This window comes from Mercenaria mercenaria, chromosome 18 (assembly GCF_021730395.1).
Source record: "Mercenaria mercenaria strain notata chromosome 18, MADL_Memer_1, whole genome shotgun sequence".
Lineage (NCBI taxonomy): Eukaryota > Metazoa > Mollusca > Bivalvia > Venerida > Veneridae > Mercenaria > Mercenaria mercenaria.
The window spans coordinates 32,437,250-32,464,024 of record NC_069378.1 but is presented as its reverse complement, the minus strand read 5'-3'; the positions used below and the strand labels follow the sequence as shown (position 1 = coordinate 32,464,024).

General features: G+C 33.3%; 1 protein-coding gene across 1 annotated transcript; it reads right to left on the bottom strand.

Annotated features, from left to right (window-relative positions):
• Positions 1 to 24,286, bottom strand: LOC123539149 (protein-glucosylgalactosylhydroxylysine glucosidase-like). Its single transcript, XM_045323640.2, has 13 exons — positions 24,213 to 24,286; positions 20,677 to 20,816; positions 19,897 to 20,105; positions 13,974 to 14,202; positions 13,276 to 13,498; positions 12,402 to 12,549; positions 11,704 to 11,943; positions 10,643 to 10,855; positions 10,231 to 10,342; positions 9,481 to 9,602; positions 4,088 to 4,185; positions 2,974 to 3,105; positions 1 to 2,481 (listed from the first exon to the last, which is right to left on the bottom strand). Exons 2-13 carry the CDS (start codon positions 20,766 to 20,768, stop codon positions 1,984 to 1,986), a joined length of 2,316 nt encoding a protein of 771 aa, XP_045179575.2. The 5' UTR covers positions 20,769 to 20,816; positions 24,213 to 24,286; the 3' UTR covers positions 1 to 1,983.
• Between the last annotated feature and the right edge of the window lie 2,489 nt (positions 24,287 to 26,775).

Here is a 26,775-nt window from a genome sequence, read left to right as displayed (position 1 = left end):
GTACAAAGCGAAATCACTCAAACTCATTTGTACAGTTTTGTGTCAATAATTTCAAATAAGAGATAATTCAATCAATCGGCTCAATACCCCTCAGCAATACATAACACCACTGAGCGGGACATGTAATATTTCTGCAATAAATATGACAAAAGGTTAATGGCCTGAAGTGACATGGATGCTCTGCTTTAAGTGTTTCATGATTAACGATTTATATTTTATAAAAGAAAAACAGACACATTTACTTCTTCAGAATATCTGTTTTTATTTAACAATGACACCAGTTTTTTGTGTAGTAATCTACACTTACTTTGAATCCGTAGGCCTAAATTGGACAATAACGTAAAATTTTCATTAGGGTCAGCCCGGTATTTACAAGCTACATATTCAAAATACATTCCTAAGAAGTTCCTATATCTAATGCAACTAATTACAAATCGCGGACACATTACATTTTGTCATGTTATATAAATTTACAAGTACCATAACTATGGTAATGAAAAGAATAATAATCTATGATCTGTTTACAGGAGCTTTGTAGTAATTTCAGCTCATACATAAAATACGAAATGTAAGAAACTGGTCTCGAAGTTCTTTACCATTTAGACTGCCGGCGGCAAGTCATCTTGCCTTTGCGACCAGTGCGGACTAAATTCAGCCTGCACGTCCGAAAATTTCCAGAGAACAACCCTTTGAATAATAAGATAAGTGGTACTGCCAAAATTGTCCATTTTAGAGATGAAGCGATGTAAATGTAAATTTTATTGAAGAGATGAACTGCCTAATAAAATGTATCCTGTTTCCATTAAATTGAACGTCATTGCATGTTTCAGCTTACAAAAAATGATATTCATTGTTTAATATTTGATTTATTGAAATATGCTTTTAAATTAGCGTTTGATATTTGAGATAAGTATTTATTATTGATACAGTTTTTGGTTACGGACGTTGCACACGAGTCAGACGATAAAACCGCCGTTTTTATTTTGTTCTATGGCATTCAAATGAGCGTATCAATTATTCAATATGTGTCTCTCATTCTGGTTATTTAGTAAAATGACATTTAAAACATATTACACCACCAATGCTTGCCATACAATGCAAAAAACAGTGGTTCCAAGTACGAGGCAAGTAACAGTTTCCAATCCAATTACGTATAATAAACCACGGAATAGCTACTCATCTAATAAAATTTTGTCCCAAAAAACAGTTACAGGTACCCATCTTATGAATTCTTTAATAAAAACAAGTTACAACTACCTAGTTAGACTCGTGACTAGAACGAATATTGTTCGATATTTACATTTCCCGTTACCAGTTACCCAGTTAATTATTGGCTTGCTAGAATAACGAAAAGACCAATCAATACTTGTGTTTGAATTTGTCAAACATCAACCGTAAATACAAACTGATAGCTTGACATTGGTAGTAAATTAAATATATTTGTAGATCATTGACAAAAAAGGTTTACGCCATAGAAGAAAAATCACAAAACCCTTGTACATTTGAAATGTTAATTGATAAGAAGGGTCAGTTGATTTTGTATATTTGATGTATTAATAACATCACACACAAGCACAGATAGTGTTTGATTCCATTTTCATTCTATCATTGCAGTTATTATAATAGTTGACTTGCTGTTAATAATAGGATTTAATTTATTTATGATAGTTTGGCAGCAGCCCTTAAAAGTCGACCGTAAAAAGTCTCTCTTTGACTTGAACACAGTTTTATCATATTTTCTAGTTCTTTTTGGACCATGAAGTCCACTCAATTTATTCTACTTTAATATAACTCCTCTTAAGCCTGTGCAAAGGGGCATAAAGGGTGTTGCAAATTTCTTTACCTCTCATAAACACATTCAGTAAAATCGAGCCTGTCATTTAGTTGCTTGGTTGTGTTATATACATCTAAAGTAATGTCTTTAAGAATACATAATTAATATATAAATGTACAGCCACATAATTGATAACTGGCTTATGAAAACTAGCATAACGAAGTCAGGATCAACATCAATAATAAAGTGTAATATAGAGTAAAATGTATATCATCGGCCGCAGACGCCGTTGTTTGAGATTTATTTGCGGCTGTGGTTGTAACAGAACTGTCTTTGCTACCTTCATGTTGAACACGCATACTTACGACTTGCTTCTTGAAAACGATTGGATCGTTTAAGCGTACTTCAAGTTGTCCTGCCTTTATACCGCTTATTGTTACTTTTAATCGACGTGGCAGCTTGACAGCAAATATCGAGACAGTGTCATTGTGAACGTCGATATTAACAACAACCCCGTTGTAATGAATCCCTTTCAGACGCCAAGAAGTAGTAGTAGGTATTGATTTAGGATTTATTTCCAAACGGTCTGAATGTAACCGAAGGCCTCCGTATCCGAAAACTATTGATTGCAGAAGCCCCCCTGCCCCTGTGATAAAATTGACACAGCCTCCATATGATTCCTTGGTTACAGGTTTTTCGCTGAAAACCTAAAACAGTTTTGTTTTTGGTTTAAGTACAAAGTGTTTGATGTACATTAAGTGGCAAAAGGTCAGTTCAAATACAATTTGCTGTAAATTTCTACAAAATTAATGTAAAATACATACACACCAACAAACGTACAGTTTGAGAGCTCTACCATTGTAGGGAATTTGGAAAGAACGTAGCGGTCCGGAAAAAGTATTATTCATTTTTATTGATATTTATCTTAAAAGAAAGTATTAAGTATTTTCAATGTAACTGCTTTTCTATTAAGAGGCGCAAATTATATCGATCAGGTGCAGATTTCATCAGGTAGTGTTAAGGCAAAAAGAAAAATTAAAATGTTTGTCCTGATTTAGGAATGAAGTCGTTTATCTATAGTTACCTATGAGGTTTTAGATAGCCGAGTTTTCCAGTCCAATTTGACATGCAACACAATTAACAATAACAACATAAGTAATTATGTCAATTAAAATGATAATCAAAATAATAATACACACCTTGAATGGTTCGTTTATGTTTCTGAACATCATACGGAAGTTTTTATATGCTTTTTCGTCTTCCCCAAGTTCAAGCCAACCTACTGTATGCATAGACCAGGTCCCAGTATCGGGCCCTTGAGCATCAGTTATCTGAAATTGAGGCACGCAATTCAGTATACATTGACTAGGGCCAGTGGTCATTTATTTAAATCTAAGTACCGAAATAAGTAAACATAGACCAGAGCACGGTATCCGATCCATGAGCTTTACAAATGTAAAATCAAACGTCTAAATGCAGCAGGCGTAGATCAGGTCCTAAATTCATTATACATTGAACAGGACTCAGTATTTTGTTCTCAAACATAAGCCTGCATTCTTGTAAATTTGAAATATTTTTCATATATATTTATTTTATCTCAAAATAATGATGTTTTTTTTCTTACTTTTCTAGCAAGTATTATCACCTCTGCATTAAACTTAATAAAGGGTCTTAAACTATGAATATTGACACACGCACCTGCTCAGAAATGTATGTTTCTGAGGAAGTCCAGCAAGACAATCAGTTAGAGATCAGGATGGAAAAGTAAAAAGCATTAATACTTTCTAACAACTGAAGGAAAGAACAAGCTGACTGTCTTCTGTAATTTATCTAAACAAACTATGGAATTATCTGCCAATGATACAAGTATCAATTTACGTAAATAGAAATTGTATCTTTTAAAATATTACTCACTGTACCTTTTTATGTTCAACGTAACAGATCTAGTTAGATGGAGATCAGTTTAATAGTCTGAAACTTAGTTTCTTAGATAATAAGAAGTATAAAGATTTAAGAAATGATAACAGCAAGTGACTTAATTTTGTAAATGTTCAAAATAAGATTATGTTTCGTCGCTCTGCATATCCATTTATTAACAGGTCTTATCACCTTTGATGGAGATCCGAAGTGATATTAGTTCAGTGTTCAAAACCAAACTTCACATTTGTTATTTACCTAAACTAAGGCAAAACTAAAACAATTACACAATAAAGCCAATTTCTGAATTTCAAGTAGAAGTTAAAGTATAGGAAAGAGTTGGAAATGCAAAATCACGAAAAGAGTATAATGAAAATGTATATGGATATTCAATACCTTTTCATATAGTTCCAAGTCATTACGCCGGACATGTCTGTCCATTGGCATCATTAAAGGATATCCCAACAACACAACATCTGATTGCTTGATGGAACCTACAAAAAGCCCAGATGCAAGTAAAGAAATTTTACCACACTGTTACACAGTATGAGAGAAGTTGTACACCCTGTAACATCGTAAGATTACATATCTGATGACTTGATAGGATTTACAAGGAATGTCATATCATCATATCATTGTATCATTGCAACATAGCATTACATATCAATAAAATCCCTTAATCCAGTCAAATCAATGCATTAAGTAGCATGCAATGCCCTTCAAAGCTAAGGTCACAGTTGTGTTTTAAAAGTTTTGTTATGAAGGGACGAATGGACGTAACAAACTAAAGTGATTCATATGGTTGAGATGTAATACAAACGCAAGATTAATTTTTTTTTCTGTAGTCAAATGAGACAAAATGATATATCATATGTTATTATTTCACAGTGAAATTTCATTGTAACTGTAATTTCATTTCATTAGTACAGAACTGCTCTTGGATGCAGAAGAATATGAAAAGTATATAATCGGAAATTCTTATACTACATACTTTATTAAACATACTGAAGTACTAGTACACCGTTTCTTAAAGAACGAAATGATATATGCATCCTCACATATTGCCCGAAACTAATACATCGATCCCATTTCATTCAGCAGAAAAATACCATTATTCTGAATAATAAAGTAACTATGAATGTATCATTAATGACGAGACAATATTTTACAAAAGGTGCTAAGTCTCATAGTAAGACATTTTTCTTAAACTACAAGAAAAACAAGACAAGTATAACAAGATAAGACTGTAATTTTTCAAATACTTGGAATATTTTGGTAAGAATAATGATTTTATAGACATATCTATTAATATCGAAATCTTCTAGAAGTCAGGGGGAAAATGACGTATTTATTTTATGGACTTGATCTAAATACTGTTATCAACCTGCCGTCATGTCATAACAGGTATTTTTTAAGATTTTTGATGACAAAAGAATCAGAAACATTTTCTCGAAAGGTCCAAAATATAGAATTCCTTCGTCTTTAAACTTTGAAACATGTCTCTCTGAAATACCTCAATCTATTGATGAATATGCTTAAACTGGTGTCGGGAAGAAAATGCAGACCCGAACGCCCTTACTGAAAGAATATTTTTAAAATCATAAAAACTGGAATAAAATACTATGAATCAAACCCTTCCTTATTACCTACTTAACCCAAGTTTTTACTTCAAAATTTAAAGACAGGTATATCTAAGTTACACACGAATTTTGCAGACAAAGTTTCAAATAATGATATTATATGACGCATGTACTACACGAACTACATGAAACTCCCTACTCTTCATTGGATCTATAAACTACACAAAACCCCATTTGACCTCTTTTCTAACTGCAATAAAAGACCACGTGCGGCAGTATCGCTCCAAGGTAAATGAGAACTCTGGGGTTAATATGTTTTTGTCCATCAAGATTTCTGGTGATGTTATCAAAAAGCTATTAAACAAACACTACAAATGTTCGACTAAAAGAACTTTTGAATTTTCTACTTTTTACTAATTTAGCACATAATCTCATAAAAGAAAAACTGGAAGCTTTCAGTGAGAAAACATTTGCAAGAGAAGGCATGTAATGAAACTAGAGCATTTTTTCCCACAATAAATTTAACAGATACACCCTATGGAGGTTTCTGTTAGACAACATATTTATAACACTTGGCAATTAAACTCATAGACAAGTAACTGGTATCCCCATGGAGACTAACTGCGCCCAACTCATTGCTAATATTTACTTATACTATTATCATGAAAGAGATTTCATACTCAGTTTATCCATTGAGACACAATTTGACACTTGTGAAGCTTTTAATGGAACCTCGAGTTACCTTGATGTTATTTTAAATATGAATATCCTATATTTTTCAGAAATGGTTAAACACACTTATCCAAAGAGTTACAGCTTAACAAGGCTAATACCTCAGATTAAGAAGCGTCATTTTTTAACTTAAATTTAGCAAGTGTGAATAGTAATCTAGAAATCTATATTTCATTCCTTAATATATCGTAAAAGTCACGATTTTGAAATTGTCAACTTCCCCCACCTTGATGGAGATGTACCTCGAGCGATATCATACGGTTTCTATATTTCGCAACTTAATTGTTTTGCAAGAGCTTGCTCAAAGTAAGAGGATTTTAATGATCACCAAACATTATTACACTACGGAAGGCTTTCACTAAATTTTATTACAGATCGTCCGAACTTTTAAAAAAATATAACACAAACCTTAAAACACTTTTTAAAACTTGGTCTTACATACCCGGTATACTATGGAGATGTTAAGTTTATAAAACTCGGAAAATTAAACATAATACTTATTTTAATCAAGAATTTGTAAAATGTGTTAAAAATTTAGCAAAAGAGGATACAATGCGGAAATCGTTAAGCACAGTGCATGTTTGGTGAATGACCCCTCTGCAATTAGTCGCTACGCTTTCCTATTTAATTGTGTGATCACTAATAAAGTGTAAGACTCCTTGTTGCTTTTCTCCTTAATCCTACAAAAACGGACGGGGAGAGAATTTTTATCTTGCAGCTTGCTAAGTCGTGCCCTTAAAAGCTAGGCTATTTGTGCTTTGACCTCAGACAAGTTGTTGAGTACATTGGTGTAATTATACCTTAGATTGACCCTATTTTATGTTTTACTTTATATGATATGGTATTTTGTCATAAATGTTAGAACGTTTCTCAGCGGGGAGTGATGTTATTTACACTGTCTGGTCTAACTGTTGAAAATAGGGTAAGTGCGAGGTTGGCATGCCCTAAACGCTTTTAAACCTCCAGTTTTCTTTATACGTTGTCGGTCTACTTTGCGATGCACGGCTCTGTTGCTGTGTTTGGGGTGTTCTGTGCTTCCGTGAGATTTACCCTTACCTTTTATCTTGATGCCTTCCCACACAAACTTTGCTGGACTGAAACCAATTTGGCATACAGAGAATTTTGAAAGTGCCTTTTCTGCAAATATTTTGTTCATCTGGTAGAAACTTACAACATTCCGTATCTCTACATTTTGGTATGCCAATGATTAAAAAAGTATAAAGAAAGATATGCTTTTGTGTCTTTTCTAAAAATAATCAAAATATGACATGCCACGCCTACTTCTTGCACTCGTCAACAATAGGTTAAAATTCTCCATGACGCCATTGTTTGATCAATAGTAACATGACACTAGAAAACATATAATACTTCAAAGTCTTCGTGAAACAATAATGATTCTAGTTATCAATATTTTTTCAGTTAACCAAAAACAATATCCTCTTCATTTCAAAACAATTTTGTCTTCAACATATGATCAAAAGACGAATCTTGAGAAAGGCTTTTATCTTTGTACTTTTGTATTACGAATTAAAGATAGATTAAGATTCACAACAAGGAGCCTGACTGGTTTTCAGCTGGTGAATTTCTAAGGTTGAAATATATATATTTATGAAAGGGGTGTTCATTAGATACAAGAAAAACTGTTTTCGTGTTTTCGAATGACTGTCATAAAAATTGACGAAACTGATTTATAATGAAGCTGAGGAAATGTTAATTTGATTCCGAAAATACGTAGCAAGTAAATACTAGTACAATTCCATGCACCATAAATTAATCATTACTTGCTGCTTATAATTTTCCAAGTTCCTGTTTCAAATATTAAGAGAAAATTAAGCGTATCTTTAATGCCACCAAATCCTAAAATCATCAACATATGAATGATTGCATACAATTTCTGTTATCCATTGACAGAGATCAGAGTTAAAGGGATATAATTCATTAAAAATATAGACAGATGACCATAGTGTGCGTATGGTACATTGGAGAATGTAATGAAGAAAAACACAATTCTATCGGTGGAATAAAAGATTATAAAATGACAAGTAGAATAAAGTGGACGATCCTCGAATCAGATATCAGATTCTGAAAGTAATAACGTTCAAAGTAAAAACCTTTCTGATAACTATGAGCACATTTACAATTCATTAGTTAACACCACAATTATGTCGTATGAACAATTATTACTTTTTGAAGAAAGATGTAGAAACTCAATTTAATGGCAAAGGACATTGAATTACTGGATATTTCGTGTAACCCTAGTGAAAGAAAACCCATAACTGACACAATACGCATTCTCCGTATGCGATTTCGGCATTTTCCGTATACGATTTCGGCATTTTCCGTATACGATTTCGACATTTTCCGTATGCGATTTCGGCATTTTCCGTATACGATTTCGGCATTCTCCGTGTACGATTTTGACATTTTCCGTATGCGATTTCGGCATTTTCCGTATGCGATTTCGGCATTCTCCGTATGCGATTTTGGCATTTTCCCGCTTTATAAAAAGTTGGGCTACGTTATGCCCGAAGTCTAACGAACTGCCAGACTATAATACGTAATCACACGGAAATTGCCGAATGTCATTACGGACCCATTACCTTAATTACATTTGATACTTAAGAACCTTATCGATATTTCGCGGGTATTCCACAGTAATGTTGACTTACAACATGATGTAAAGTTAAGTTCTAGCATTTAAAGTTATTGCTATCGCTCGATGAATTCAAATCTTTCATATTTTCAAATTTCAGGAAATTAGGTTAATCCTTTTCAAGAATATTAATCTGGGTATTTTTAACATCCCTCGTACTTGTAAGAAAATATCTGTAAATATCCTAAAGTATCCCACAAATAACACGAATCACGACATGAACATGTATACCGTTTTGAATATTAGCCGAAAGGATCCCAGCAGTATAACAGTATATCATGAAGTAAATATATAATACATGTTTTGCAAACGTAGTAGGTTAATAACGATGTTCAAACTTGACATCATATTGAGATATGTAATAAACTGCAAGAACACGTATGCATTCCGGTACTTGTTAACCTCTTATCTCAATTCTGTAAATTAATTGTCCGATACGCTTGAAACAGGCTATCACATGTAAGGCTGTTTTGTTTCACATCAGGCATTTCAAAGTATCTTCGATTCGTTTTTTTGTTGGGTTTAACGTCACACCGACACAATTACAGATCATATGGCGAGCTTCCAGATTTTGACGATGGAGGAGGACCCCCACAGGTGACCGTCCAGGCATTATTTCATTACGGGCGAGCACCTAGGTAGAACCATCTACCTTCCGTTAGTCAGCTAGATGGTTTCCTCACATGAAGAATTTTAGCTCCCAAGCAAAGCTCGAACCAAGCTCTGTGAGGGGCAATTGATTCAAAGCCAGTTACCTTAACCGCTCGGCCACGAAGGCCCGCACTGTTTTTTCAAGTTTCAAATTAAGACAATATTAGATTAACCTGATAAGTTGAAATTCTCATACTGTGGATGATACTGGCGTCTTTTGTCAAACAATATAAGCATTTTGTTCGCCTTTGCTTCAAATTCTATTACTTCGGCTGCAATAGTTTCATTAACACTTCTGAAATAGAATTTTTCAAATAAAATAGTTCCGTTCTGTGTCTTCATTAGAAAACTCAGTTAATTCATAGAAAGGAAAGAAATTACACCACCAAACACAATTATGCAATAACAGCTGCGATTCGACATTTTTCAGATCGTGTAAATATGTCACAATTCGTTCAATTTGAAAGTTTTTCATCACGCAATATCTTGTAAGGTAGAGAAAAATTCAAACACGTCATGCATATGTGTATGTGTATGTTAAGTCATGTAAACAATTATCAACGTTGTTTCTGCTGTAAATGGTAAGTGTTTCTGGCACAAGACAAAAATAATAAAACGTCAAAATCGTGCGTGAGAGTGTCCCTGACTGAAATAATAATTTCCAGATCAAGAGGTTACATCAAAGGAGGACAAAACTGCCTGTTAATGTTTGCTTAATATTTAATTCAAACTGATGAAAATACAAACGACTGTACTCAACAAAAGGTACTTTTTTATTTAATATTCAAAAAGTAGGGTGTACTTTTAAACAGTGAAATAATATTTTTATCGGAATTGTAGGCATTACACAAATAGCGGCTTACAGTAAAAACACGTGTCAATAAATCTAGAAACATATAACTAAAGCTCAAAGTTCTACTTACACATTATAGCGGCCAATGATAAAACCTGGTAGTTGGAGACTTAGTTTCGCATTGTAGTTGGTAAATACCGAGTTGTTAACATTAAAATGATATTCATCCGGACCCATCACACCTATTTTATAACAGAAAAGAAACAACTTAGTTACACAGTACACATTGTGACATTAATTACTCATGATCGCAACGTTAGATATTTTCGAAATTACGTACTAGTACATTGTAATCTATGCAATAATCCGTTGAATTAATCTTCATTATTGTTACATTTTTGTAATTTCTACGTATCATTAACCTATTGAAATGATGTCTGCATGGTTTATGACGTAAATTAGAAAAATCAGGCTTCATATTTAGCCGAAAAAATGCAAGAAAATATTGCATTCATATTTCAACGATCAATCCAGTAATATACCAAGTATTTCAACGGTATTGTTATCCGTTTCTGTAACTCTGCTGTACCAAAATCTCGCTATTTCTATGGCCATCTCCAGGCCACGAGCTTCCGTTATTATACTGACGTCATTCCCTGCGTATAAATATTGTCGCAGTCCGTAGGCAATATCTGCAGTCACGTGGATTTCATAAAGTGACATATTTCCAGCCCATCTAGGCGTCGCCTCTATTCCTGTTGTAAAAGTATTATATTGTTTTCACATGCGGCTCCATAAAAACAAAGCAAAAACATATCTTAATAAGGGTTACTGAAGTTTTTTTGCAGTATCAAATTTAGTTTTAATTAGATAAGGGCCGTTCCATAAGAAAACTTGTATAAAGTGAAATGATACAATTACTAGTATTGTATAATAAATAGTTTCAAATACTACAAAGTCATTGTTTTTCTTATGTCTATGCAGAAGGAAAATCAAATTCTACAATATTTTACAAATAAATGTAATTTGTGTTGTCATGGCAACTGAAATTCCAAAGCACCAGTGCATCATGAAAGTAAAAAGCCTCGTGCTGAAACCAAACAATATACGGTTAAATTAGTTTTAAATAAAATCATTCTAAACTGTTCTTAAATATTCAAATGTATGATGTTTAGTAAGTGATATGCATTGTCTGTTGCATCAATTATTTCACGTCACAAAATGCCTTCGGATACTTACTTCAAACCATGTTATCTCTTGAAATAGCGGAGATTTTCAGATTTGATAGATAAAATAATGTTCTTCATGAATATTTTGTTATCTCAATTTTTATTGTTTTATCACTAATACAGGTTTTCTTATGGTATGGCCCATATATTATGATGAACAAGGATTAAGGGTTTAATAGAGGTGTGCAATCTGACTACCTATTCAAGACTAGATCTAAAACTAAAACTTGTCCTGTTTTTCTGCAAGATCTTGTTTGCTTAAATGTTGTTCTATTCTTTTCATCAGAAAAAAGGAAATATACGAAAGAAACGAGGAAGGAACATAGAAACTATATCACAATGCCCTTTTGTTTACTACAGTATAAACTCCACACCTGTAGATGCCTGCTCCCAAGGAAATTTGGCACCTGTATATCCATCTCTTTCTGCATTCTTCTTTGCCTGATCTAAAACACGTGTACGAGCTCCCAACATACGACTGGCCATAGCAGGATGAAACATCATGATTGGTGGCATTATCCACGTGTCCATATCCCAAAATACATGACCAGCATAGTCATTACGGCCACCACCTGGCCTTTCAGGATATAGTAATCCGCCTCTTGACAAACCGCCTGAAGTAAAGCAAACCGAAATAGTTACCTGTCAAGCAAAATCTGATAAAGGTCTTATGAGCAAATAGGATACTATTTGCGCCAAACGCGGACCGATTAAAACTTCGTTTGACCGACGGGGGGATTTCCAACTATATCAAGTAAATTATGTTAAAATGACAAGATGTAATAAATCATTCTGTCCATTTGCACGTTTTTAAACATATTTAAACTTATTCCAGGTAAAGGAACAATGGAAAGTCTCTATCACCTCTTCCTGATTATTAGTTTACACCTGTTTTGAACCTTCTTGTAATTAGATAATATTATGTTAATTGTAAAATGGGGCGGGGGGGGGGGGTAGTTACCTTATGTAGTGCGGAAAAGTGTAAAGCAGCTTCGGTTGGTTTTCAAACGTGCAGTTTAAGTTATAAAATCACACTGATTACAACTTACTAACGGAATACTTAACGTCTTACCAGGTCCAAGACCATAAAAGGGCGTGACAGGATCGTCTTTAGTAGGCAGTGAACTTAGTATGTTGTAAAATGCAGCAGCTATGTTAGTAGCCAATATTTTGTTTCCGTAGATATCTATTCTTCCATCTTCCCACAATTTATTCCATTCCTAAAATTGAAATGAGCCGTGCCATGTGAAAACCAACATAGTGGCTTTGCGACCAGCATGGATCCAGACCAGCCTGCGCATCCGCGCAGTCTGGTCAGGATCCATGCTGTTCGCTTTCAAAGCTTAATGGAATTAGAGAAACCAATAGCGAACAGCATGGATCCTGACCAGACTGCGCGGAGGCGCAGGCTGGTCTGGATCCATGCTGGTCGCAAACCCACTATGTTGGTTTTCTCATGGCACGGCTCAAATAAGAAAAATATACCATTTAATGCATTTAATGTTGCAAAGTACTGAACGTTTCTTGAACATTGCTGTTACAGCGAGTACGTTCATAAACTAATTCGTTTTACTTAAATTGTGTTAAATAAGAGCTAAATTAAATGCAGAAACTTTAAAACAAACTACAAAATGCATGTACTTCCAAATATTCCTCATTAACATTAGACTTAACACCATGTTTGTTTACAGCTTTAATTTTCCAGATACTGTATAAATTTGATAGATAATAAAAATATGCAAAATAAATATTTGTTTGAATTGTGAGTTTAGCATCTGGCTATTTTTAAACAAACTAAGATATTCGACGATTCGAACTATTCTAAACAATTCTGAAAGTCTCGTGGGTCTAATATTGCAATCATTAATTTTGAGAGTCAAGCTCTGCAATGTGCTCAATACATCAAATCGTAACGGACACAGATATTTCCTAATACGTATTCACACCTGCTTGTGCGATGTGAGTAGATGATTCCCAAGACGAAGTGCATTTCGATAAGCACGATGTGCGTCTTCTTGGTCGTTGCTGTGGGATGCAATATATGTTAATGTCATTGACTCTGTGCCAGATGGTAGTGTTAAAGTGTCTGGGACCACTGTATGGTAAACGTGTAACTTTGATGGAGTAGCGTCGGGTAACTCTGGTTCTCGTATTTGTCCATAATGGTACCTTTAGAAAAGTGTGGTATGATACTGGTGAAATGCACATGGGTTATTCCAGTCCGCATTTTCAAGATATTTCTGATTTAAAAAACCACTCTTTAACTATAAAAAAATCGGCCAAACTAGTTTCGTACGCTATACTGGAATATTTCTTTGCATTTACTTAGTGATATATCTCTATTACATGTTGAAAATTAATCGACGAATTAATTTAATAATTTCGAGTTCAACTAAGCAATACCTGCTTTCGATTTCCTTAACACTACACTTTACCAGTCTAAGGGATAATTTTGGTAAATATATTGAATAAATCATACAAATACGCTAGGGAGAGCATGAATTACTTCCCGTAACTTAATTTTTACATTAGCGATTGATTGTGCTTAAGGGTTTTTTAAAAATTCCAAAACTAACCGAACTCAAAATAATGAAAACTATACAGAACAATTACATTATCTCACAAAGTCTTGCTTATTTCTTACATTGACGTCTGGTTGTCTGACTCACTTTCGTTCAGCTTCTGATGCTTCCATATCAAATCAGAAGAATCTTTTCCATAATTACCAGACAAATAAACAGTGATATTGTCTTCCAGATTATCATATCGTATGATATTCACTTGTGTAACAAGAAGATTAAAGAGGCTCCGATGAGCAAAAGAGGTAATTGTAACGTTCAGTTTTGATGTTTGTAAATATTTGAGAAACACACCTGCAAATAAAAGAAAGAACTTAATATCCCTGTGTTTCGAGACTGTCTCGTCGTTTTGTTGACTTAATAACTATATACAAACTTATATATACCAATATTACACTTCCATTAAAGTTAAGATACCTCTGTCAAAAACACGTGGTATCATTCAATAGAAGATAACAATCTCTTAATCAAAAGAATAGATACAAGCTTGTACATCAAAGGACGGTGTCTTTGATACCAGATGATAGAGGTAATTGAGTTAGTACGAAAGTATTTCATGCCAGGAGTGAAGAGATATAAAATAAACAAGAAAACACATTCTCTACTAGTTTCAACTTTTTCTTCAGAAATAGAAACGTACAATATAAAAGATGGAGTAAACAAGCTTTAGAGGTGTCTTCCAGATTCTGAAGGTCAGTGATACTACCATGATACTTGTGTATGCAATAATGCGCACAGGAGCAACTAGTTCTTCCTCATCAAAGCTATGACCTAAACCGCGTCAATGAGATGAACCCCAAACAAAACAAGTCACCATGTTTTAACAATTGTGTAACATCCGAATGATGTTGAGATACACACCATCAGTTACTTCTCTTTTCTGATAAGAGCATCTTTATCGTAAACACCATCGATTAAGAATCTATTTTACAATATCTAGTGCTCCTTCATTTATTATTATCATTATTATTATTATACCAGATTTATATAGCGCCCTTTTCATGATAAACAATTCAAAGGCGCTTTACATAGCGCAAACGCAGCCACACAGGGCGCGAAATTCATCCTCTACTAGTACAGATACAGAGCGATTTGACCAGAGGGACAGAGTGAGATAAAGCCCCTAGAACAAATAGAGAGAAATTCTTTTTAGGTACACGCCTGTCCGGCTAACTTAGCCTAGCTCTTTGCGAATAGACAGTCTGGTTCTTTAACGTGCCCGGTGTATAGCACCGATACACGCGAAGCCGACTTTCCTGGGAATAACCAGTACAGGCCTCTAAGTTAGGTGGGAGACTCTCAAAAGCATCTCAGAAATTTCCAGTGCCTGGACCGGGATTCGAACCCCGGACCTCTGGATTGACAGTCAAGCGTGTTACCACTAGACCACCGGTCCACCTTTTACACTTAAGGATGTAGGAACGAAGTTTTTGTAACGTTAAGATTTTTTTCATACTATGTGAGCTTGAAGAACATTAGTTTCCAAGACAAACAAGAGAAGAAAAACCCCAGGTCACCGAAATCGTTTTAATCTTATAGGGCATTTTCTCCACCCACTGTTAAAGCATTTCTGAAATTTTGTAAAATTGAAAAAAAATGGTGGTACTTTATAAAACATAATATTATATTAATATCCCACTTAATGTTATAGGGATTTCAGGTCTTACAGTTTAATATGAATACAAGGTGATGTCAATATTATATAAGCATAAATGTCACTAACAAATCTCTTTCATTTTTACATGTTGACATAATTACCCCACTCACTTTATTTTCAATGGAAAAACGTACTAGTATTTAGATCTACATAAAAAAAATCCGCCGTTACGATTTTCAAAATATTTTGCAGCTTTAATGACACACAAAATTGCTTCAAAATGCAAAGAAAAAAGTTGGGGTCACCGTGCATCTACAAATGTAAGAGATTTATTAAGAAAAACAACTGTTAAAAAGTGATGACTTTTGATATTTTTTATTCTTTTTTGTTCTTTATTTTCTAGATAATATAAAGTGCTATCTTGAAAACTTTTATTTCAATTATAGCTTATCATTATATGTATCAGTCAGAAAAATATCAAAACTAGACCTGATCTACATTTTTAGATATTTGAAATTACCTACCCCTACCCCATTGTAAATCTTACGTCAATTTTAGGCAAATGCCAGCCAAAAATATGGGTGATTTTTTTTTTTTTTTCGCAAAAAGTAGAATCTATTTGGTTAAATGGTACATTATTAGCCATATTTTAATTGTTTACCATTAATTTTTGGCAAAACTTTTGTTAGAAAGCAATATTCGAAGGAACATTTTTCAAAACGGCGGATATCCTGGGAAAAAAAACGCTCGTACATCCTGAAATATTTTATACCAAAATCTTATAAACAAAATTAAACTCCTCTTAAAGATAGACCCTAAAATTTTCAATGATAGTAATACATTAAATGAAATCTAGAAATTGATTTCCAAGTCCTTGAAATAACCAAAAATGATTTCACAAATGTGAAGTTTATGATAGTTTTGTTAATATCAATATAAGAAGATTTAATTTTTAATTTAAAGTTGTGATCCACAAAGAATGACAACTCTTGCCTTGGGCTAGTACTTATAAGCAGAGATATCTATTAGTTTACTTCCCTTGCAATTACAATGAAAACTGTTTTAGACACAATATCATACTTTTTTGCACAACAAAAACATTAAGGATTTATTCATTTGTGTTTGATTTACCCCTCAAAACATGGTTCCTATGATTCTGTCAACTTGCACATGGTAAAAAATTAACTTTTAACAAGCCAATAATAAAATGAAGTACCAGTAAGTAACCAATAATGCAGATAATACAGTTTTGCTTGTATCAAAATGTCACAATAGAATCACTTTTGTAATACAGAACACCTGGTAGGATTAGTAAAGGTGCAATTATATTGATCTCTTTTTCCTATGCCTACTCCTTTATGATATAACGTATTGCCAGATAATCATAATTAGTTTCAATTTAATCTTTGTTTCGCTAACAGTCTAACATCACTGAAAATATCTATCAAAAGCTAACGTAATGTTTTTTCTTTTATTTGAAATATTCAAAAACATTTAAATGTATCAAAAAGGTGTTTACTGTGACAAATCATTTAGTTTTACAGTTATACGTTGCAATGTTTATGTCAGATCGATCTACTGATAGAGACCAAACAAAAAGTGTTACTATATTTGATCTACTATATAACATATCACATGGTAGAGTGGAAATTAAACAAATCTGTATTGCTGGGTTTAACGCCACATAGACACACTTATAGGTCATATTGCGGCTTTCAGCTTTTGATGGTGGAGTAAGACCCCAGGGTCCCTCCAGGCATTATTTAATCACCCGCATAGTATTACCGACCTTCCGTCATCCAGCTCGATGGCTTCCTCACATGAAAGAATTCTACAGTTAAGGCGAGGTTTATATCACACAGATGCAAGGTGCGGGTGATTCGAAGCCAGTTACCTTAAATACTCGGTTATACGCCCATGTAAAAGTTATTCTACAGAAAGTAAATGTATAACATCTTTGTCGTTTCATATTCTAAGCACTTCTTCAATATAATTAATTTTTTTTTACATTTTCTACGATTTCCATTTATGTCAAAAGTCTTATATTTCAGGTGTTTTCCAACAACTGATGACTTGTATAACTATACAGAAATGTAATAAAAGATGATATTAAGCAAACAAGAGGAGAAATATTCATATAATGAGAAGTAAATCGTGATTTGATATAAGACCATAACATGAAACAGTTTATGAATTTCTGAAAAAGATCGTTTTCACTAATCTCCCAGTCACAGGAAAATTATCAAACAGCAAAATTGTCACGTTTTGTTTCTTTATTTTTGTATTGCAAAATGTTAGTACTATTGACAGTATCTAGGAGTGGCTTAAGTTCGAATTGTGTTCGTTTAAACTTGGCTTTAGTTGTAAAATAACTTCATGTGAAGAAGCCATCGAGGCGGATGACGGAATGTCGGCGATTATACGGAGGTGCCCGTCTGTGGTTAAATCAAGCCCGGAGGGACACTTGGTGTTTTCTTCAACCATTAAAAGCTAAACGTCAGTCGTCATTATTATATTATAATTAGTGCGTAAGTTAGGTCAAAGAGGATTGGTCTCATATACCAAGCGCATAAAAGATAGAAAAATTCCAACGCACAAAAGATAGAATGATCCAAGACGTTTGTTTGGTGTGCATGTTTCAAATAATATCAAATAAAAACCAAAACTTCTGACAATTTTTCTGAAAGGTAGAATATTGAATATTATATTGCAATACAATTATATTATTCTCTTAATGACAAGAAAATACTTATTTAATTGTGTACCAAATGACACGAAAATACACTCCTACCATCATTAATTTGAATTTTATTTTTATTTGCTTTTTGGCAGGGATGTTATATAAATTTCAAATGTATGATTAATGAAATATTGCTTTTATGTTACCACGCGATATCTCAGTTGCACATTTATTATTGATACAGTAATAGGTTACTGAAATTTCAAGCGTGCCTTCTGACAGCCACGTTAAATGGCCGAAAAGCGCGTGAATTATGCAATCACTGGGTCTGTTTAGACAGGTTAGTTTTATCGTATCTTATTTGCTCTTTGCATATTTACAGTCTGGATAATTACCAAACAGAATATAAACACAATACAAAGAAATCAAAGCAAAACATGTTGGACAATAATTTCATTAGTGAATGCCCTCCCCTAATGAAAATGTTTTGAGATAAGTTTAAACCTATAGTATAATACTAAGAATTATTTACTAATAGAAACGTAATACAAGAGCTCATCTTTACAAAACATTTCAGTCATAGCGGAGTTTGATAATGAAACTTTATTTGTCATTTATATTTGATTTACATGCGTAAAATGAAATGTTAAGTTCGGCATCTATGGTTGGTCTCAAATGGAATTTAATCTTGAAACTCTAATACAATTTGCTTTCAAACTTCCAATCTCAAACTCGATTCTGACCGCCAATTTGTTGTAAACATTGGACCACTCCTACATATTCAATTCAATTTAAATACTTTTTTCTCTAACATGTAAATTGTGGCCTCCGTGGCCGAGTGGTTAAGGTCAAATCACTTGCCCCTCATCGATGTGGGTTTGAGCCTCACTCGGGAAGTTGAGTTCTGCATGTGAGGAAGCGATCCAGTTGGCTTACGGAAGGTTGGTGGTTCTACCCAGGTGCCCGCTCGTGATAAAAAAAATGCACGGAGGGACACCTGGGATCTTTCTCCACCAACAAAGCTGGATAGTTGCCATATGACCTATAATTGTGTCGGTGCAACCTTAAAACCCAACAAAGTAAATAAATAAAACATGTAAATTATAAAGTGGACATATAATTTTTAAGATTCTCAACTTGCATTATAAGTGTGAGCAGCGTCGTCTCCTGTATTGTCATTATACACGGATCTTTTTAAACAACATTCAACAGTTTATAGTAGTCTTGCATTAGTTGTTCTTATATACATATATACGCTGCTGTTAAACGAAATTAATTTTTTTTAGTTTAACATGTTACTTGTCTCTCCCACAATAAGCAATTTCTGCGATATTGATACTTAGTGATTTTGGGTGTTTGTACTTACAGGGTATTTAATCGGAAATGTTTTGCGATCTTGCCATGATTTTGATATAAACTGGATACATGTCTTTATAAGATTTTATGCATAATAAAGGTTCTTCTTCTTCTATAACGGTATAAGTTACACGAAATTCCAGATAAAAGGTAACAAAGATGTAGAGCCTGTGTACGTATTTGCTAAACACCCCATGAATCTTATGACAAGAAATTACTTCACATGAAGCAAAATTAGCATTTATAAAGTGCGAGGTTCTTTTTCTTTATGAATAAAACACAAGGTGCAACTAAGAATCTTATTTACTTTGACCGGTCATATTTTTGCTCCCTATCTTTCGAAAGAGAAACTCACCGTTATACATATCTAGTATAAATTTCTGTTTTAATAAGACGTCATTTGTCATATTAATGTCAAAAGCGACGTATGCTGGTATCCTAGCTCTACTGCTCTTGTCCTCAAGTCCGTTGTATAAACCATTCATGTATACTGTATCCGTAAATACGTTAGTGGCGACGTGTCCATTCCCTATAGGCGGCCGAAACCTGACGTCCTCAGGCAATCTATATTGTACAAATATTTTATAAACATTTCTACTATCAACCATTTGCAGTTGCTTATCTGACCTGAAGATATTAACATCCAGTAAATAATTCTATTTCAACTTCTGCATTTAATTTGTCGTTATCATGTCCATCAACAATATTTTGACTTGTGAACGTGTATATGTCTAATATTTGTTTCATCACAAATGCAGCATAAATAAAGTGAATTAAAAAAAAATGTATTATTACGATTAAAGTTCACATTCAACGCTTTATGAAATTGCACTCGCTTTTCATCAGACAATTGTATATAAAGCTATACATTTTTGGAAAGGTATTGTAAATGTGCAAACGGATAAAAAATTACTGTCAGTTCTAATGACTATGAAACGATATTAGTCTTTAAGGGGAATAAAATGTCTAAATGTCTTAAATTGAATTATTCATTTATTAAAAGAAATAATAAGAACATACGTACCTCAGTTCTGTGTACTAATTCTTTAATGTTTTGATATTTCTTAATATGACTATAACTATGCATTGTATTAACAGTTATGGATAAAAAGAAACATATAATCTAGCAACTTACGTATCTGATGCTATTTTATAATCTTCCTCATGAAGTGCAGCGAGTCCACTTGTCATAAAGAGTACGAACACAAGAGAGCTGATCGTCGGCATAGTGGTCAAATTAGATCACTTTTGTTTTACGATTTTTCTAGTCCTTTACTGAAATAGAACAACAATATACCAATTATTTCATTGTAGAATTATCGAATAACAATTCATCGATATGGCACTTGAGAGAAGGGAGGAATATGAATTATAGATATTAGAAAATTCTTATCAAATTTTACATGAAGTTCTAAAAAGACATAACGTCGAACCTTCGACAAAATAAACTGTGTTAACATTTTCGGAAACTTGAAATACAAGAAAGACATAGAAGAACATAATGTCTTACAAGACTATAAAACAGATGGAACTCTTTAATCTTTTCTTGATAAAAGCTGTTACGTCATGTTGTTGTGCGTTATGTCGCGCACATAATCTGCAATTTTGTTAAACCATTACATAACATATAATTAAAAGAATTTTAATTTTCCTGAGATGTAAGACTATGCCATTTGTTAATTTTGGACAACAATATCCACATTTTCACTCAGTGCGGCGTCATAATAATATGGTTGTTCAAATAATTCGTTGACGCTAGCTATAACTTCAAATATAATACATGCAGACATATGTAATACTTATTACTTGCTTTTTAGTGAATTATTAAAGTATAGCTATATTAAAGTGAAATATATCTGATATTTTCACAGTGAAAAATATCATATCTATTTTTCACTGGTAAGAAACTATATAGATTGGGTAAATCTAGTCAAAACATGAAACAAAAAGAAAATCTGTTTGTTTTACATGTAAGATCAAAATATCTTTCACTCATGCCACTCTTGAAAATTATGCATCTGGTGTTCACTCGTGAAAAATATTTCAATCTAACATCCGAAAAACAAATATCCTAAATGTACTAAATTGGAAAGTGTAAGTTAGCTTTATATTTGATTTTGGAACATGTATTTAACTGAAGATACAACGTACTCAGGAAGTTGAATTTGTTATTGCTATTTTTCAATTTAGTTTTACACACTGTAGAAAATAAACTATAACATATTTGTTACAGGAAAATAGAATATCCTTGAAAAATCCAAATATTAGTTCTGATGTAAATATCAACATCTGATCACGCAAAAATATATCATACCGATACATATCAAAATAAGATATGTTGACTTATTTCTCTATAAAATCATTAAATAAAATATTCATTGATGTACTCTTCCTTATCCAGCTATCAAAAGTGTGTCTAAAATATAAAAGCTTTTGTCTTTTTTCAATAAACGTATTTGCCAGTGTGATTTGTTCATCCTTTATTGTTAGACTAGATTTCTAGAAGTTTTGATATCTGTGCAAAGGTGACTGCCCTAGAGAATACGTTGTTTGTTTCAGACTGTTAATAACGATTGTTGTTAAAGTTTCAGGACATGTCACTTGCACATATGAAAGACGTTAATGGAGTTATAGAAATATTATACTACAAATATGTACTTGCAGCCTTTGATGCTATTACATTTAAGACTTATTTTAAACCGCCACCTACGTTGATAGCGCATTGTTATGGTTATAATATAACCTTTTATTCTGTATTATGTAATGAGGACGGCCGTGCCCGAGTGGTCAAGGTCGCTGATTTCAGGTCATGTGCCTCTAACTGCTATGGGTTCGAAAAATGCTTCAGTTTTGTTATATTTTCTAGTCCTTTGGGATCATTGTGTCCATTCAACATATGTGTAATAGAGTTCCGCCTCAGCCGGTGCTAGGGGGCGTGGGAAGTGTTGCACATTTCATTACCTCTCATGAACAGACTCATCAAACCGAGTCTGCTATTATTCTTCTTGATTGCATACTTTGCCCTCAAAGCATCTTTTTACAGATTTTATTAACTATCACAACAGCAATCTCTAAGTGCCGCGTGGCGGCTGTAAAAAGTCTCCCCATACTTAGATTCAGTGTTGTTACATATTCTGGTCCTTTGGGATCATGGAGTCCATTCAACCTATGTGTAATAGAGTTCCGCTTAAGCCGGTGCTAGGGGGCGAGAGAGGTGTTGCACATTTCATTACCTCTCATGAACTGACTCAATCAAACTGAGTCTGTATTATTCTTCTTGGTTGCATTCTTTGCCCTCAAATGATCTTTTACAGATACTTTTACAGAAAAAGCTGACAAAGTCACCATATGACCTAAATAGGTTTAGTTTTAGTCTAAACCCAGCAAATATAAAAAATACAAGGTCATTACAAAAAATTTTTGTCTGTAGAGTTGTTAGCAGAAATGGTTACGAGTTACAACGGTAAAAATTTCACTACAAAGCTAAAGCGAACGAACCTGTAAAGTCATTCTATACATTTTTTTTAACACTCCTTAGGTAGTGTATGGTATTCAATCAGTAGAATATATATTGATCTAGCACCAAAACAAACACCAATTCCCTGTTTGATTAATTTCGATCATTGTTTTAAAAGTCAGTTATATCATGAAGTCATCTCTTAGCCCAAGAACCAAGTAAGTCTTCTAGTCCGAGACCAGAACAAGTTTAGTCCAAAATATTAGACGTGTACATGCTCATTTTACCTTCAACATTCATTATTTTATTATTTTACATTTTACTTTCAATCTGCATTGTAACGTCTAAAAGGGCCCTAATCAGTAGAATGTAGCATTTTCTCACACGAAAAATATACGATATACGCAGGTTTAGACAGTCCAGCCTACCGTTATTTATCATATTCTAGTAATATCTCGTTTAAATTTACCTTTAAAAGCCCTCATATCCAATATATGTCAATTGTGTACAGTTTTCAATACACATTCCGCCATTTTTCAAGCATATTCAGCAGGTTATAATATATTTAGAATCGACTTAGACGAAAACAATTTTCCACGTGAACTATTTGCCAGTTGATCCAGAGGGAAAATATTTCGTCTAAAATTGATTCTCAAAATAAACTGTGTTTACACAACATTCGGAATAGACCGGCAATGTTGCACACCATAATACAGATACACGGCAATACATACAGTGGAAAGAAACAACTCGATATTTATATATGAAAAGTAACTTTTATTTTAAAATTATTCAATGTGCAGTTGAAAAAAGGATTATTTTCGGTGTAAGTAGTATTCTTTCACTTCGGATTGGGTTATGTTGTTCATAATTTGAAGATTAGAGGCGACATGAAGTGTGTTCGCTTCTCACTACATGTTATACATGGCGATCCGATAAGACCTGACATAACCGATAGACGTCAAAATGTTAAAATATGTTATGTCAGGTCTTATTGATAGGACTAAGAACAAGTTATAATATCATTTTCTTTATGTTATTGTTTATAGTAATGTGTGGCTCATGCCTTATTCCACAGTTATTTCAAGAAATCCAAAACTTCCTAGTACGCTTGGCAAACATATTTATACGATTCGAAGAGAACACAAATGTACTAGTAAAGAGTTTTTAAATGAACAATGAACAATAGAAAATAATAATTAAACATAACTTACCATATACCAATATATAGCTTCAAGTACTTACTAATTAAATATTTACTTCTCTTCCTTAACCTAACGTCATTTAGCAGTCCATTATCACTTAATATATATTTAGAAACATTTGGACTACCTACATTACCAAGCTACGAGTTAAATGCATGGTATGCACTGTAATGTACGCACAACTTAAATGAAATTGTTTAATCATTTTAGCATCCAAACAATTTAATGACCATCAGTTCATTTAGATTTAGTAATAGGGTTGTTATAAGAGTATCTTGATCTGCAATAATATATTCTGCTCGAGTGGATTTTGCCATGCCACAGATCCCACAAGGCGCTTGCGCCGAGTGTAATCTGGTCTGGTAAAATCCACGAATGCACCATTGCAGATCAAGGCACTGCTTTAATGACCTTTTATATTATATACATGTACCTTTTCTACTGTTACATTAACCAAAATGAACTACAATTTTAGACAAATAGTTCTGAAATCTCATTATAAACGGTGAACTTTTTTTACGCATGGAAAGTCTCAATTAAAACAAGTAGTCTCAACTTTGAATATTTCACCGTATCCGTCGAGAGTTCAATTCAGGGTTTTGTATTCCTTAGTGAAATACACAATGAGACGGAACGTTCGTAGGTATATAATAAAAATAGATTCCCCTGAAAAAGTGTGCACCTCAACCTCATTCACTGAAAAAAACAAGGGTATGGATCATATGTCTGTCAAGGAGCCGCGAGACCAAAATTCTCGAATGTGGAAGTTATGAGCAATTTCTTCATACAGTTAATATAAACAACAAGTTCATGTGTATTTACAGTACTATGCATAAACTTTAAACTAGTATTGACTTGATAAATGTTGAGCTAAACACAGTATAAATTTGACTACCACTGAAAGCTCGAAGTATATTTACAAATGTATGTAATTGCATTGCATCTAATAACAAATGCAACTGATTTATATATCTAGGGGAGTCAAATATGTTTGGTGAGGACTTTCTACATTTGAAGTAAATACCTAAAAATAAAATAGTTTAGTGCAAAATTGGCCATTGGATATTTTTAACATTTACATATCAATATAAATGTGTGTGTAATACCCCAGTCACACATACGGTGCGGATAACTACGTCTAGCCACGGATAGAAACGTAGTAATCCGTATCGATCCGTACCTGAGCCGTACGGATTGATACGGATTACTACTTTAAGGTACGGCTCAGGTACGGATCGATACGGATTACTACGTTTCTATCCGTGGCTAGACGTAGCTATCCGCGCCGTATGTGTGACTGGGGTATAAAGGGCAAATAGGTATGGTAACACTACGGACATACTAAAAAACAGTCGTACAGACAGAAAGCAAGTAAATCATATCTTTTACAGTAATATTTTTTGTTCATAATTCATTAATTTTATTTGCCAACAAAATCAAAAGAAAGAGAAGTATCCTATATCAAAGAATCTTAATAATTTACAATCCATTTGCTAATGAGGAAACATATGATGATGCAAAACGGCGCTCAATGTAATTTATTTGAGGTAATGAATTTAAACACGAAAATAAATGTTAAAATTATCATTTTATAACTAACCAATAAGATGATCATTGTAAGGTAGTAATAAAAAAATATATACTAGTATTTTTAAATTATACTTCAAGTAGCCTATAACAATAAAATTAATTTTGACAAAGTTTTCTAATAATATTGTGTTTCTAATAATATTGAAAATGATGATAATTATGATGATAATAAAAAAAAAACATTTCGAGTGCGGGAGGTCATGAGCTAGAACCCTGCCGCGTCATACCAAAGACGTGAAAAATGGTACCAGTAACTCCCTTGCTTGACGCTCAGCATTAAAACACGCCATGTACCCGGATAATCTTAACTATGTTCAGCGACCCTAACTCAGTGCCAACATGGCGGATGTAAAGCCGATACAACCTTGCTTTCTGTGTAATTACGATGTATAAAGGAATGTTTCTGTTGTTATATCTATCACCATTAATCAAGTGTATATTTATTTCAAAATGTATCATGTTAAATATATCAACCTTTGTGTATTCAGGTAGAAAAACGACGAACAAGGCAACTTTTTCAATGAAAACTTTTACAAAAAATCTTTAAAAATACTTCTATGCTTTTGATGCCTCGACTATTTTGTTGTTTGAAAGCAAAGATATACTGCTTTATAGGCCCCTTTACACTATGTTGGTAACCCACTACATGTTGACACAATACATGTTCACATGCACTGACAGCGAGAAAAGGGATAAAAACCTAACTTTGATTTGATAAAAACCGAACTCAGTTTACATGAAGAATGGATAAAAACCTAACTTACACGAAATTATGTGACGGATAAACACCTAACTGACTAGTATTCTATAGAAATGAATGAGTTGACATGTACATGGTCTGATTATTGTAAACATTACTTTATAAGCGGTATTGTCTTCAAACTTTGTCATTAATTTTAAGATGTTACATGTATGCCCACTACAGTCAAATATTTTTTCATAATTTTAATATTATGCAAATAGCAATGTTTGGAAAAATCTG